Source organism: Calypte anna, chromosome 1, assembly GCF_003957555.1.
Source record: "Calypte anna isolate BGI_N300 chromosome 1, bCalAnn1_v1.p, whole genome shotgun sequence".
Lineage (NCBI taxonomy): Eukaryota > Metazoa > Chordata > Aves > Apodiformes > Trochilidae > Calypte > Calypte anna.
The window spans coordinates 42,449,401-42,463,419 of record NC_044244.1 but is presented as its reverse complement, the minus strand read 5'-3'; the positions used below and the strand labels follow the sequence as shown (position 1 = coordinate 42,463,419).

Genomic DNA, 14,019 nt, shown 5'->3' with positions numbered 1-14,019 from the left:
CTCTTGTTTCATTTCCCTGCTCTGTCACAAAGTTCCTGTGTGTGACCTTGGGCAAGATACTATAAATCCTTCTGGATTGGAGTTCCCCAGCTGTAAGCTTGAGATAATACTGCTTCATCCCTTTTGACTTTGTCTATATATACTGCAAGCCCTGTGGGGAAGAGCATCTCGTTTCCTATTTGTTTGGCAAATAGTGCTTAGCACAATGTGGTCCTGATCTTGGCTGTACCGTCTAGATACTACAGTGAGGTATATTTTTATGTTCTACCAAGAGGATGACAAGAAGTCACTCTTAGTTAGTTTTACCTTACAGTAAGAGCAAGAAGCAGGCATGCTGAGGGAAGCTGGGGTTTTCTGAAGGTGAATTCTTATTTAGCTTTAAATGGATTTCTTTTACTAAAGAAGTAAAAAGGAAAGGCAAGTAAAGGAATAAAACCTTCTCATTTCAACTTTTATTCAACTCTATTCTTCTTGTAAAGTGATGCTCTTACCAGAGGTGGCTTAAATCCTTTCACAAGTGCTACCCAGGAGTGTGTTATGCCTAATAGATAGCAGTGATTGAGCAGGCTGAGATTTGCTTGGTGGTCCTAAATGTTCCAGCATTTCCACAAGTATCATGTCTTCTAACAATGTACATGCAACTCGTAATCCACCCTGACAGGATGCCATTTCATGGCTCTGTGTAGTTACCTAAGTGCCCTTTGATATTAGGGGCTGAAGAGAGCATGCAAGAGTTAGAATTGTAGGAGGGTGTCTTTTTTTTTTGGTTGTTTCCCAATTCTGAAATGTTTTCTCCATGCTCCAAATAAATTTAACTAACGAACACTTACTCTGAGACCTGTGGAAAATAAACACCTTTCAGCATGTCTTAGCAGAGACTCAACCCTACTGCTTAGTTCTCAGATTAAAGATCTTTTCATGATGTTTCCATTTGAGCCCATTTAGATAATAGTGCAGCTGCTGGCATTTGACAAGGCACTGAATAATCAGTCCCATAGCATTTTGCATCATGTCCTGCTCGAGAAAGTTCCTACCACTACCTTTGTCCATGGCCATCTGAAGGAAGTACCTGCTTCTAGGAAGACATTTCTCCTTTGGTAAGAAAAATGGACTTGGCCTGCCCCAGGTGAGCCATCACAGTTTACCTGCAGTTTTACCTAGCTGGTAGTTCTGGTAACAGGGATAGATCAAAAGAAAAAAAAGGGTTCCTGTGCTCAGCTGTGCACAGACTCAATTGAGTCTGGCAGTGGTTCTGAAGTGCCCTTCTGTTCCAGCCAGAAGCTTGAGACTCTTCTGCCAAAGGGGCAGGTGTGCATCTTGAAGGTACCATCACCTGGATTCATTGGGAACTACTGGGGAAAGGGAAGAGATGCCCTCTTTACAGGCTTGTACAAATGCATATGATTTAACACTAACCATTAGGGAAAATGCTAGGGCAGCCCTAAACTACCAGTAGGTGATTCCAGACCAAGCAGCTTTATTCCTGGAGAGGGTGCAGATGATCTCCAAGGAGAACAAACGAAAGGGACATGCAGTACCTTCTCACTGACTTTGACAGGCAACTGGGCTGCCCTCCTGTCCCTTTGAATGCATTGCCTCGGGGTCACTAAACTCAAGCAACTCCATAACATTACTGTGCACTTTTCAAAAGTTATTGCAGATGTAGCAAGTTTGTAGCAAGATGTAGCACATACTCTCAAAGTTCTTTTTAAATAACTGTACTTACCTCCTAATATACAACACTGGAATTGGTCCCATGACCAGCTGTGTCAGGCATTTTGCAAAGACACTGTTTTGCAGGCAGTTTTTTTGCTTTCCTGTTTCTCTGCTCCGTAGAACACACTGCAATACAAACATACAGCTTTTCTCTGTTGTGCCAAGGAGCCAGAACGCACACAGCCTGGGTTCACACAATCACATATTTCTTTACAGATAGCTGGGGAGTGCCCATGAGGATTACCTAATGTTGGCAGCTTGCTAGGCCACTGTAGCTCCTCTCAGCTGTCAGATGCTGGAGGATCAGGCAGCCTTAATTCTGCCCCTTGCCCACACAGATTCTCATGCTCCTCAGTTACCTTGGTAGTACCTGTAATGCGCAGTTCTTGCTGATGCCACACACCTTTTCTGGTTTTTAAGCAGTCTGATATTAAACAGTATTTTCCTACTCATGTTGATGCATGCTCCTCTACAGATGTCTCTTTCCTGACTTCACTTGAGAAACTGAAGTCCTGATTGTAGTGTATTCAGCATGACAGACCCAGCAAACTGTGCGTCAAAGGCAGAGCATCCGTAAGAGTTGGCAGTGCTGGGAAAAACAAACCAGCTTCATGTTTGTGCCGTCAGTCCCCTAACTCGTAGCATCTTCTCTCCAGAACAACAGAGGGCACCGCTCTTCACACAAAAAGCTGCAGCTGGAAGAGGAGCAGCCCTGCATTTAAACACCAGTTTAGTGACTGGAAAATTTCTTTCTCAGTAGGTGATTGGGACTGAACATTTTACCTCCACGGAAGCCCAGCTTTGAATCTCTTGCTCCCTGTGGGAAGGTCCTGGCCAAAGGCTGTACTAAGAGATGCAGGTGCTGTCTGTCTTATAGATCTTGTCCTGGTTTGCACAGGATAATTAACACTCACATACTGATAAATAGCTCTAGCCTGTTGATCAGGGTCTTCACTTGGGGGAAGAGGAAACCAAAGTGCCACTTGCTACTCCAGCTACTGTGCAGGTTGGTTGGTTGGTTGGTTTTCTCATTAGGTCTGTAATGTAAAATGCATAAACATGCTGCAAAGCAGGGCTGGAATCTAGGTTTCTCTTCTGATCTAGGATTACCTTATCGTTCTACGCTGTCCAACAGGTGCCTATAAATGAAGCAAATCTAGTTCAGCTGTGAAAAAACACACTGATTTGTGCATCTAACCTCCGTGAAAGGCTTTAGGACTGACATCTGAGTAGAGGGCAGTGATAATCATCTGAAGGCCAGAGCAAGCAGGTGGTACAGATGTGTCCTATTAACTGGTTTGTAAGGCTCTCTTCTGGTCCTGCTGGCTGCGTTAAGGTCCCACACAGATGCCTGCAGGGTGGCTCCTGCATCCAGACTGTGTCATGTAAGCAGCAGCAGGATGATGCAGCTGTCACGACTGAGGACTGCTCTGGGCCTTTTGGCTGCAGTAAGAAACAAATAAGCAAGAGCTGCTGAGGGAGGTTTTCAGTTCCTTGCCCTGGCCCAGCATCAACCCATGGTGGAGCAGGAGGGACTGTAGGATACTACTCATGATCCTCCAGCCTTGGGGTCTCTGAGGTATGTCTCAGAAAAACGTGTGGGAGGACTGGGTGCATAGCAGGTAGGGTAAGGAAGGACTGCCAGCTCTTAAATAAATAAAAAGTTGATGTATATAATGTGTAGCAGATTCTGAGAGGGAGTTAAGCACTCCTAGTGATAAAGTCCTTTTGTGAAGCTACAAAAAAGCTGCAGTGCTTAAAAGCAGGTCTGGTTTTCCCGTGGTATCAGCTGTGCTAATTAAAAAAAAGCCTTGCCCTCCCCTAACATACCATGCTTCCCTTATACCCACAGACTTTCACAGTATCACAGTAACATCACTATTTGACCAGAATCAAAGTGAAAAAATAGACTCTACTAAAGATTGTTCCCTGACCCTGGTCTAGCAGCCCTCCAGCTTATGCTTGATCTTTATTATTTTCTGTACAAGAAAGCAGAATTGGCCCGTACCTGCAAATAATGCACTGTTTGCTCAAAAACCTCTTGAGCAAACCTCTTGAATTTCAGGACTCAGGATCCAAATTGCTTTAAACCTCAAACGCTGTACCCGGGCACTGCTAAAACTTGTCATCTCCCTTAATCTGCAGTGACATTGCTGGTCTTATTAGCTCTACAGATACAGTCCAAAGGCCACAAGTGCAGCTTCACCGCACTTAAATGGTACCTTCGGGGGAGTGCTTGAAGGCACAAACGCAACTTTAGTTTCCTCACAAGCCCCATCAAGCCCACACGAGTCTGCCAACCCCCGGCTGATGCGTGCAACGCCGTTTGCCTGACAAGTGAAGCCGTTCCCGCCCCGAGTGGGCCCTGAACCCGCGGACTTTCTCCCCCCCCCCCGACGGCCTGCCCCAGTAACCAGCTCCTCTCGCCCCGGAGACAGCGGAGGCCGGAGAGCCAGCAGCCTTTGTCAGCCGAGGAGACATTCGGTCCGCGGCGCAGTCCCTCGGCTGGGCGGGCAGCGAGGCGACTGGGGCCCGGCCAGGGCGGCCGCCGTTTGTCAACAGAGGCCCTTACTCTCCACCACGGCCCGGCTGCCCCCGGTGCCGGGCACCCCGGCCCGGCCCGGTTCGGCGGCTCCGTGAGGAGTAGGAGGAGCGAGCGCTGCGCAACGGCCAACGGCTGCTGCGGGCCGCGTGCGGTGGGCGGGGCGAGGGCGGGGCGGGCCCGCCGCGCGGCGCGGTTGCCATGGGAACGCGACGGCACCGCTTCCCGCCCCTACCCTACCCCTCCCCTCCCCGAGACGGCGCGGCCCGGGCGCACGTGCCAGGCAGCGTGCGCGGTGTCACGTGGCCGCGCGCGTGACGGCCGTTGGTGCCTCCGCCTGCCTGAGGGGCGGCCGCGCACTTCGGACGGTGGCGAGGCCGGGCGGGGGAGGCGGGTTCGGCGGGTTCGGGGCGGCTTTATCAGCCAGCAATCGGCTGAGGAGGCTTTCCCTGCATCCCGCTGAGACCTGTGGGGCTCAGGGTGAGGTCCGGTCGCGGTGGTCTCTGTGGCGGACGCGCCTCTAGGCAGGCCTGATCCCATCCTTCCGTGGCAAGCCTGCTGCCGTCAGGCTTCGCTGTGACTGCGGAACTCGGAAGGGAATGCAGGAGGTTCTCTGACGAAATAACCTGAATGACCTCTCCTGTCCCCCAGGTGCCGTGCGTCCGTCTCCCGTAACTGCTGTCCAGCACTAACGCGCTTTCTCAAGCACTGGCTTGTAAAAGCAGAAGTAGGTGTGCAGCCTGCCTCCAGTTCAGAAGTGCTGCTGTGCTGCTTTACCTCTTTTACCGCCTGCACAAAGGTAGATGAGCTATGTCAGATAAGATCTTTCTTTTCAAGCATAGCATGAAGTATTTTTCATCTTTAGGGGGGCTGTCCTTCCCAGCCTCTCAGTCATTGGGGATTAAGAGTGCATATTGAAAAAAAGATTGTTTCTCTGACTGCTAGTCCTGCAAACACGTTTGCAGATCTTGCTGCTAATAAAAACTTTTCCGTGTCTCAGGCTGCCTTGTTGTTACAGAGTCAAGCCTTGGTGGCTTGTGGTTATTTCTGTTTGTTTTTGATAGAAGTACTCCTATTACAGCCAACGAGAAAAGCAGGTCCTACACCTGAAACCTAGAGCCCAGCCTTAAATTCTTTACTGGAAGCTGTGATCTCCACATCTTTGCTCACAGAATCTAAACCTGAAGATTCACCATTCCCACCATTCAGTGGCTCTAACCAAGACTGAAGACCTTAATGTGTAAGTGAGACCATGCAGATGGGCTTCTTTGGAAACAACACTGTGTGTGAGCAAAGCTGTGTGCCTGCCTGCCTTCCACCAACTGCAGGGCTGAAGCCTTAGCAATTTTGTTGATAAAGTACAGTGAGAATAGAATCCACGTTAGTATCTGTCTGCTCAGTTGACTCTGTAGTGCAGATACGACTCCAAACATAGGGAACCAATTTTCTGTTGAATAAGAAGGTGCCATATTTACATAGCTCTTTTCCTGATGTTCTTTAGAAACTGGTCAGTTGTGGGACTGACTTGGCCACAAGGGTTTCTTTTTTGGTAAGTGTTCTCTGGGTTTTGGTCTGGATGAAAGTATTTTCAAACAAGAGCTCTGAGAGCAAAACAAGCAAGATGAATTTAGGAGCTGCTTCCCTTTTCTGGTCGTGGGGTTGCAATCATACAGGCAGTAACACCCAGCAGATGTCTGCACTCAAGGAACTGATGATATTAGAGGATCGAGGAGATCGATTCCTGAAACGTTCATCAAAGGTTTGTGCTAGTTTGTATCGGTTGGTTTCTGTTAGACCAAGTGCATGTGCTTTTAAACTAAAACAGGACAAATGGCAACAGGGAAAAAAATTAAAAAGTAAAAAAAAAAAAAACAAACCCCCAACCAACAGCCAAGAGGTCTGTATGGATGCAGGAGAAAAAAGTCTCCTCAGGCCCTATGGCCCTGTGGAGCTGCTTGGGATCACAGCCCCTGCTTTCTGAAACACAAGGTTGTGTCTTCCCACCTGTGCCAGGCATGCCCTGCCTCCTCTGGGGCACAGCAGGAATGCCAGAGAGGAGGAGGCATGCGTGCACCCCCCTAAGGAGCAGCAGTGGCAGCAGGTGTGCTGTCGCTGGGTACCCTCTGAGTTCAGTGAGGCAGAACAGCTCCTGCTGCTTGGCCCAGGGCAGGGCAGCTCCGTGCAGCCTGTGCTACTGCCATGCTCAAGGCTGTAATGAATTTCGTGTTTCTGACAGATTGACAGCCCTGGGGACTGAAATGCTGTAGCCACAGGAAGAATGGAGTGCAGAGACAGTGGCAGCTCACCCTTGCTCACATCCAGCCTGCACGTGTCTGGGACTTGCATGGACACTGCTAGTGGCAGGTGAGCCATCAGCTTCTCTCTGCTGCTTTGCAGTGAGCTACTTTTGGAGTGCAGTATAACCAGAGATAGTAAGTAGAGATTCAGACTTTCTTGAGTGAAACTGGCTCTAAAAATTCCAAGTGTTTGTTGTGGAGAAGAAATTTGGTGGGTTTGTAACTTGCTTTCTTTGAGGCCATGCTTTCAAGTTAATTTCTGCAACCAGCAGGCAGGAATTTCTCAAAGAAGGTAGAGATCACATGACTCCAGGAGCTGCTGTTTGAGGAGAAAATGAAATATATTACAAGACCTATAAGGCTATAAATTTACCAGTGCTGAAACACACCTTGCACATGGTCCTTAGGCTTGCTGGAGATTGAAGACATTCAGTCTGACCTGACAATAAGTGAAAATTATACAAAAAAACCCCAAACAAATCCCAAAACATAGACCTAGGACCTACTCCAAAGCCCAGTATGCTTGAGAAAAGAACTTACATTTATTTAATTGGTAGGTCAGGCCTTTCTTAAACAGGGTAGTTAATCAGTTTGAGTACTATAACTGTGATCCTTCCAAACATAAAACTTTCATGGCCTTCAGTGAGAGGTACATGTTATTGCCTTTCATGGACTTAACAATCTCAATTGTGTTTATTTAACACACTATAATTGAGCCTTTCATGCCACTATAACAGACTGAATAAATACAACCTGTTTTTCAAAGTTTATTAAGAAAATATATTTACCAGTTTGCATCCCTCATCTTGTGGTTAATGAGAAAATAAAGTATGGACTTAAGTGTATACAGTCAGTGTAACACCCAGTCCTATACCCTTCAGACTTGGAAAGTGCAGATGATGGTCTATATATCATACAGTTACAGAAAGTAAGTAGAAAATACCAAGCATTGATAATACATATCTGCACATAAGGTAATGTATATTTAAACCTGTCAGGCTCTTTTCTGGTGTTTGTATGATTCTTTTTTAACCTCAAGAAAATACAAAATTTACAATTTGATTTAGTCTCTGAGTGATCTGAGGAAGCCTTGAATTTAATAGTTAAATCTGACACTGTCTCTCCTGTTATTTGCCTTTTGCTCTCAGCAGCTGTAGGTTATCAGCCTCAGTTACAATCCTTTTTTTCACATATTTGCTTTTGTAAGTCATTGCTATTATCTGAAACACGTATTTTTCTTTATGTTTTATGTAATAAAATTTAATAGACTCCACTGATGCTGCAACTTGGCATGAAGTCACTTGGCATGTTTGATTCAAGGGCTAATAAAAATAAGCCTTCCTGCTACTGCACATGGTAAATAATGAAATTGATAAAACCTTATAAGGATCTAGGTTTACAGCCTAATGAAATCTAAACTGATTCATATTCCCAAAGGCTGGAAATCTCAAAAAGTCTTAAAGCCTGTCCTGGGCTTAGCTTTCAAACCACCCAAGTTATTCCTGAGTACAAGTTTTATTCCTGGGTACAAGTTTTTTGGGTTTTGTTGTTTTGGTGGGGTTTTTTTGTTCTGTTTTGGTTTGGTATTGGGGGTTTTTTCCATGTGCTTGTGGTTCCCCTGCATATATTAAATTGGTAGGAAGGGCTTCATGCTCAGTAAAGGCTGATTCCCTTCCCAGCATGAGGAGCTGGACTATATGAGCAGGTTTGTCCCTGAGCAGTGTAACTCAGGCCATGTAACCAGTGTTAAGCTGCTTCAGGGTGCGGGTCAGAGTAAGGGGCTGGTGAGTTACAGAGTGGAGGGGTTGAACCTGGTTCACTTTTCGTTCCTGTGGTAACGCAAGGCGCAGAACAGGATCCAAAGACAACTGAAGTCACACGCAGATTTTTCCATTACCTTTGATAAGCTTTGATTTTGTCCCACAAATGACTGACTTAAGCGTCAGTAGTGGCCTTTTGTCCATTATCATCAGTTTCTGGAAAATGCAGTTCTGTGTGTGCATTGGTATTTGTACAGATGGCCTTCGTATCACTACTATGAACTGAGTTTAGTGTGGCTTCCATGTGAGAATCATGCAATCACACTTGCACAGTTAAAAAGGAGCACTTATTTTTTGCATCTTTTTATAACTCTTCCTATATTTTAAAGGACTGCTGACTTTTTCTGTTACATTCGTGTTCCAACCTTGCACGGTCGGTGTCGCCAAGTACAGAATCACTGGTATTGAATAACCAGCAGAGGGAGCACGAAATGCTTCCTTTGTATTTCTCTTACATAAACGTTGGCTACTGTTTGAAGGTTTTCTTAATTTTATTTCTCTGGAATAGGAATACTTTTTGAAAGAATAGGTGATCTGCGGCACAGATATTAAATCCATGGAGATCTTTAGTCTGCTACATTTGCATGCGAGGAATTACCTGCCTGTTTCCATCACTCCTGCTCCCTCCCCCTACCCTACTCCTCCACCCTGCCAAATGTGAAGTTTTCCTAGAGGATTTCCAAGCTGGGACATACATCATTCCTCCAGAGATTATGATACGTCATTAGATTGTCAGGCAAATCGCAGCGTTTGTTCATTGTGAACAAAGATAGCTCCCATGCAGCACCAGGGCTGTAAAGTGGCAATTTGAAAGATTAATAGTTTGCAAAAAGAAGAGGAAAAAAGTATACATCAGGAAGAAACATCTATATGTTACACACGCATGCTTTACACTCTGCTTTGTGGAACACACATACCTTAAGACAATTTGCTAAAGAGAGTTAAAGGAAACCAAGTAAATTCAAACAGATTAAAAATAGGAAAAGGCATTAAATTATTATAATCAGCAATGCAGTCATATATTTTGAAGCTAAATGAACCCATTATGCATTATCATAAGATTTTTAATTAGTAGACAACCCCATCTTGTGTATTAAAGTTTTTATTCCTTAGTAAGAATTTTTTAAATCACAAAATAGTGTGGAAATATTTAGATAATAGAATTCATGGAGTGCTGGAAAATACTGAATATAAAGATTGATTTCTAATATATCACATACTAAACTGTTCTAAACCAGCTGGTTTCTTGCAGACAGAATTTATTTTTTTAATAATTTAAGACAGCATAAGCTTGTATCAAGCATAAGCATTGTAACAAAAGTGCAACTTTTTCAGCAAATCCTCCCAAAAGATATTTAACTCAAAATATCATTAACATGTATTTTCTCCCTACAAAAATAGCATGTCAGACATCATTAATTGGATGTATTAACAACTATTTACATACAGCCACTCTGTAGGCTAGTAAGATTTTTTTTTTTTTTTTAACGTTGTTTAAACACAGCGTTTGAGGCAAACAGTAGCAACAGCAGCAGCAGATGCACCAAACAGACTGACAGACCCCGGACACGCACTCACTCCTCGCCAGGCTGTTGTGTCTCACCTCTTACATAACATTCAAGTGAGATTTCTCACAGTGCTACCTTGGCAACAAACTAAAAATACCTAGGCAAGGTCTTGGTTTAAGCCTTATTATAAAAGCTTTATCTGTGTGATTATCTGGTGTCTGGTTTGTCTCCAGAAAGGGAAATCGTGATATTTGAGCATGGGATGAGGGGAGAACACATATGGGAAACTTACCCCAACTGCTCTAATCGTTTCTGATTGCACAGCGAGGTATTTACCTATGGCCTCCAGTTTGTGTCATTTGGAATTTAGGATAAAATGAGTTCAGGCTGACGAGCTGTTCTTGTTTTCTTGGGGTAGGGGGTTCTTTTTGCAGTTCAGTGCAGAAACATTCATTTTATACAGCAAGGTCTGGGGAGTAATCTCTCAGGAACTTACTGAATTAAAGACAGGGCAAGAACAAATGCACTTGCTACGCTTGTATACCTTAACAAAAAAACAAAAAACAAAAAACAAACAAACCCAAAAACAAACCAAAAACCAAAAACAACAACAAAACAACCCAAAACAGAAAAAAACCCACAAGATGACACAATGGGTCTGACTCTCCCTCCTTTGCACACCCAAAACTCAGTGGAGCCAGCGGCATCCCCGGGTGCTCAAGGCACTGCGGGTCCGGGCTCAGGGTCTATCCCTCCTCACTCCGGTTCTCAGTAAAGTGCTAGCACGGGTGCTGGGGTCTGCCCTTCTTCCCTCGCCTCACCCTGAACCCACCCAGGTCTCCCGGACAACAAGTCCTAAGCGGGACTTAAGAGACATTGTATAAACCCATTCCACATAAGGTGCAACATTTACCTTACAGAGAAGCAAAAAAAAACCAAAAAAACAAAAAAAAGTATCCTTGCTACTTTTCCTTCCTTTTTTTTTTTTTTCCTTTAACATATTTATGCATTTATAAAGCCAAACATTAAAAAAATACTGAGTAGCAAATTTCATCCTTGGCGATCCTCTGCGGGGGCAGCGCCGGGACCAGCAGCTTCGACAACAAGACGCGGAGCACCCCGCGGGGGTGGCCGCTCCCCCGGGGCAAGGCCCCGGCACGCCGCGGCCGCCGGTCCCCGGCTTGGACCGGCCCGACGCCGGCGACGCCTTGCATTCGTTGCCCCGCTCCCCGTAGGAAACCGGGGACGCAGGTACCGGTCCGACGGCCCCACCCCGCCCTGCTGCGGGGCGGCCAGTCCGAGGGGAGGGCAGCGGCGGCGGGGAGCCCGCGGGGGCTCCCGGCCAGCTGCGGCTCAAGGGCCCTCGGCACCGGGTTCCTCGGTGGCTCCGGGCTCGGCCTCCTCGCCGAGCTCGGCGGCGGCAGCGAAGGGGTGCGGGAGGTGGGGCGCTGGGGGCATGGCAGCGGCAGCGGCAGCGGCCGCCTTCTCGGCGGGGCCGAGCACGGAGGAAAGGCAGGGGAAGGAGGCGGCAGCGGCGGCGGCGGCGGCGGCTGCGGCTGCCTGAGCCGGGATGCCCGGGTAGAGGAGCGGGATGGGGGCGGCGGGGTAGAGATACTTTTCCAGGCTGCCTTTATCCAGGAAGGGCTGCATGTAGGCGGCGGCGGAAGGGGAGATGAAGTAGAAGGGTAGGCAGAAGGGGGCTGCCGCCGCCGGCTGTCCGAAGGGGGCCCCGCCGCCTCCAGCACCCAGGGCCATCAGCGAGCCCAGCAGCGCGGCATCGGGTCTCACCAGCGCCGACGCTGCAGCCGCCTCGGCGCCCCGCGCTGCCAGCCCCGGCGGGACGGGCAGAGGGCTGCCGCCGCGGTCCAGCTTCAGACGCTTGGGCGCGGGGGGCGCCTCGTCCCCCGAGGGTTCTTGCTTGATGGACAGAGCGGGCAGAGGCCCCCTGGTCGCCGCCGCCGCGGGGCCACGCTCGGGGCGCGCCTCGCCCTCCCCGCCGTAGCCGCTGTCCGTGTCCGTGTCGGTCTCGGCGCTGAGCTCGGCTGCGTGAGTCCGCTGGATGACGGGCACGCAGTTAGCCTGGCCCTCCGGTTTGTGGCCCGGCGCGCAGTGGGGGGCGGGTGGGGAGGAAGAGGAGGATCCCTTGCTGAGGGGGCCCGGCTGCGGGGAGAGGAGCTGAGGGCCGGGGAGGAACTGCGAGGAGATGGAGTGCAGGTGGCCGAGGAGCTGGGCGCATCTTTGCTCACGGGGGGTCCAGCTCTCGAAGCGGGAAAGGTACTGCAGCACTTCCTTGGCGCACGTCTGGAACCCTGAATGGAAGGCGTCCAGGTCGGCCTGCACGGGAGACTTCATGGACCGCTCCCCTGCGAGGGAGACGGAGAGGAGTCAGCGTTTGCCTGCGGCTCCTGCCTGGAGTACCGCGCTCCCCGGTTCCCTCCGCCCGCCCCCAGTGTTCCCCGGCTGCGGCGTCCCCCGGGGCCCCTTACCATTCTGCAAAGCAATTATCTTCTGGTGCTGCTGCTCCGTTAAGGCTGTGAGAGCTTTCAAGTGTTTCAAAGTCAATTCCAGCACCACCGCTTTCTCCAAGTGTCCCAACGTCTGCAAAAGCAAGGAAAGGGGGCGGATTGGCTACCTCCCGGAACGTTTGGCTACCGCCAAAAGCCGCCTCCGTAACTTCGGGGAAACTTATCCCCTAGGGGTGTTACGGCCAGGGCTGCCGCCGTGGCCGGCAAGCAGTCAGGCGGGCAAGCAGCCCTGCCTTCCGCGCCCCCGCCGACCTGGGGGCTGCTCTGCGGGCAGAGTGCCGGCGCCTGCATCTACATGTACCTATACGCGCCTCTGCACCTTACCGTCAATTTCAGATGCTCAGGCAGTAAATCCTTCAGCTGGGCAATGCATTCGTTAATCCTGTCTCGCCTCTTCTTTTCTATCAGTCTGTGTGGCAGTTTGTACGTTTCCTAACGAGCAAAATCCGGAGAAGCCAAGCGTTAGACAGCGTCCCTCGGAACGACGATCAAAACCAAAACAAATGTCATGCCGACCACATGCCGCTCAAATTATCTCCAAGGCACCGCTCTCCCCGCCGGGACAGCTCGTTCGTAAACCCGCTTGCAGTTTGGGGGGGAAGTAGAAAGCGCAGCCCCCCGGGGATGCTCTGAAAAATTGAGCGAGCCCAAATGAAACGATTAAGAGAGAACAGCCCCAGAAACTTACCTTGCTCTCGTCCCTCTTCACGCCTCTTTTGGGTTTGCACAGATAGAGGGAAGGGTAGTCCAGCCTGGAGAAAAACATAAAGATCCATCATTGGCAAGAGCCACAGCTAGCCTAGCCCCTTCTCGAGTGGACGAACAGACCCCAGCGCCGCTGGGGGAGCCGAGTGCTCTTCCCGGAGGGCCGGGCGAGGGACCGCCCGGGTCCGCCCGCGGAGGGAGGCGAGCCCCGCGCACCGCCGCGGAGCCGGCACCGCTTCTAGCGCTGCACGGCACTTTCCCAGGAAGAGACAGGAGACGGAGCCCTTGCCCCGAGCGCCTTACCCTATAAAATCTCTATGCTCCAGCAGCTGCCTCTCCGGCAAGCGGGAGATTCCTTCATCCATGTCTGGCAGCGGCTGATGTTTCGTCGCTGCTTTTGACGGAGCCTGCAGGATGCTGAGATCGGTCTTGGGAGATCCGCGAGCGACGCCGTGCACATGCAGCCTCCGTCCCCCCCCCTTCTCTCCCGTGCAGTGGCGAAAAGTGTGCGGCAGCTCGTGTCCCCCCCCCTTTCTGCCTCCGCCGCTGCCGCTCCCCCTGCCCGCCTCGCTCCCGCTGCCCGCGCACACGCCGGCAGCACGCGCTGCGCCGCGACTTTGCACCCGCCGCCGCCGCCGCCGTGCCTGCCCGCGGGGCACGCGCGCCGCCAGCCAGCCCCGCACCCGGCTCACGTGCGGCGCGCGCCGGGCGGGCGGGGGGGCGGGGACGGGCGGGACCGGGGCGGGGAAAGGCGGGGGGGATGGGGAGGGGGGGAGGAGGAAAAGGAGGAGGGGGCCTCCGCTAGCGGTCGGGGAGGGGGGGGGTCCCCGCCGCCGGCCCCGGGGGCCACCCTGCGTGGCACCGTCTCTCCCCTCTGTTACTGCTGCTGTTGCCGTTATGGTCGTC

The 14,019-nt window shown here is 50.1% G+C and overlaps 1 protein-coding gene across 1 annotated transcript; it reads right to left on the bottom strand.

Annotated features, from left to right (window-relative positions):
- Positions 1-11,076: 11,076 nt before the first annotated feature.
- Positions 11,077-13,597, bottom strand: BHLHE41 (basic helix-loop-helix family member e41). Its single transcript, XM_030469145.1, has 5 exons — positions 13,417-13,597; positions 13,097-13,160; positions 12,733-12,840; positions 12,370-12,481; positions 11,077-12,246 (listed from the first exon to the last, which is right to left on the bottom strand). The coding sequence occupies exons 1-5, from the start codon at positions 13,476-13,478 to the stop codon at positions 11,237-11,239; spliced, it is 1,356 nt and encodes a 451-aa protein (XP_030325005.1). The 5' UTR covers positions 13,479-13,597; the 3' UTR covers positions 11,077-11,236.
- Between the last annotated feature and the right edge of the window lie 422 nt (positions 13,598-14,019).

Bases quoted from the DNA above. Each gene is read 5' to 3' on its own strand.
- BHLHE41 (XM_030469145.1), bottom strand. From the start codon at position 13,478: ATGGATGAAGGAATCTCCCGCTTGCCGGAGAGGCAGCTGCTGGAGCAT. The intron at 12,841-13,096 runs GTAAGTTTCTGG...TTTGCTCGTTAG, and splicing joins TGAAGAGGGACGAGAGCAAG to GAAACGTACAAACTGCCACA. The intron at 12,247-12,369 runs GTAAGGGGCCCC...TCTCCCTCGCAG, and splicing joins GATAATTGCTTTGCAGAATG to GGGAGCGGTCCATGAAGTCT.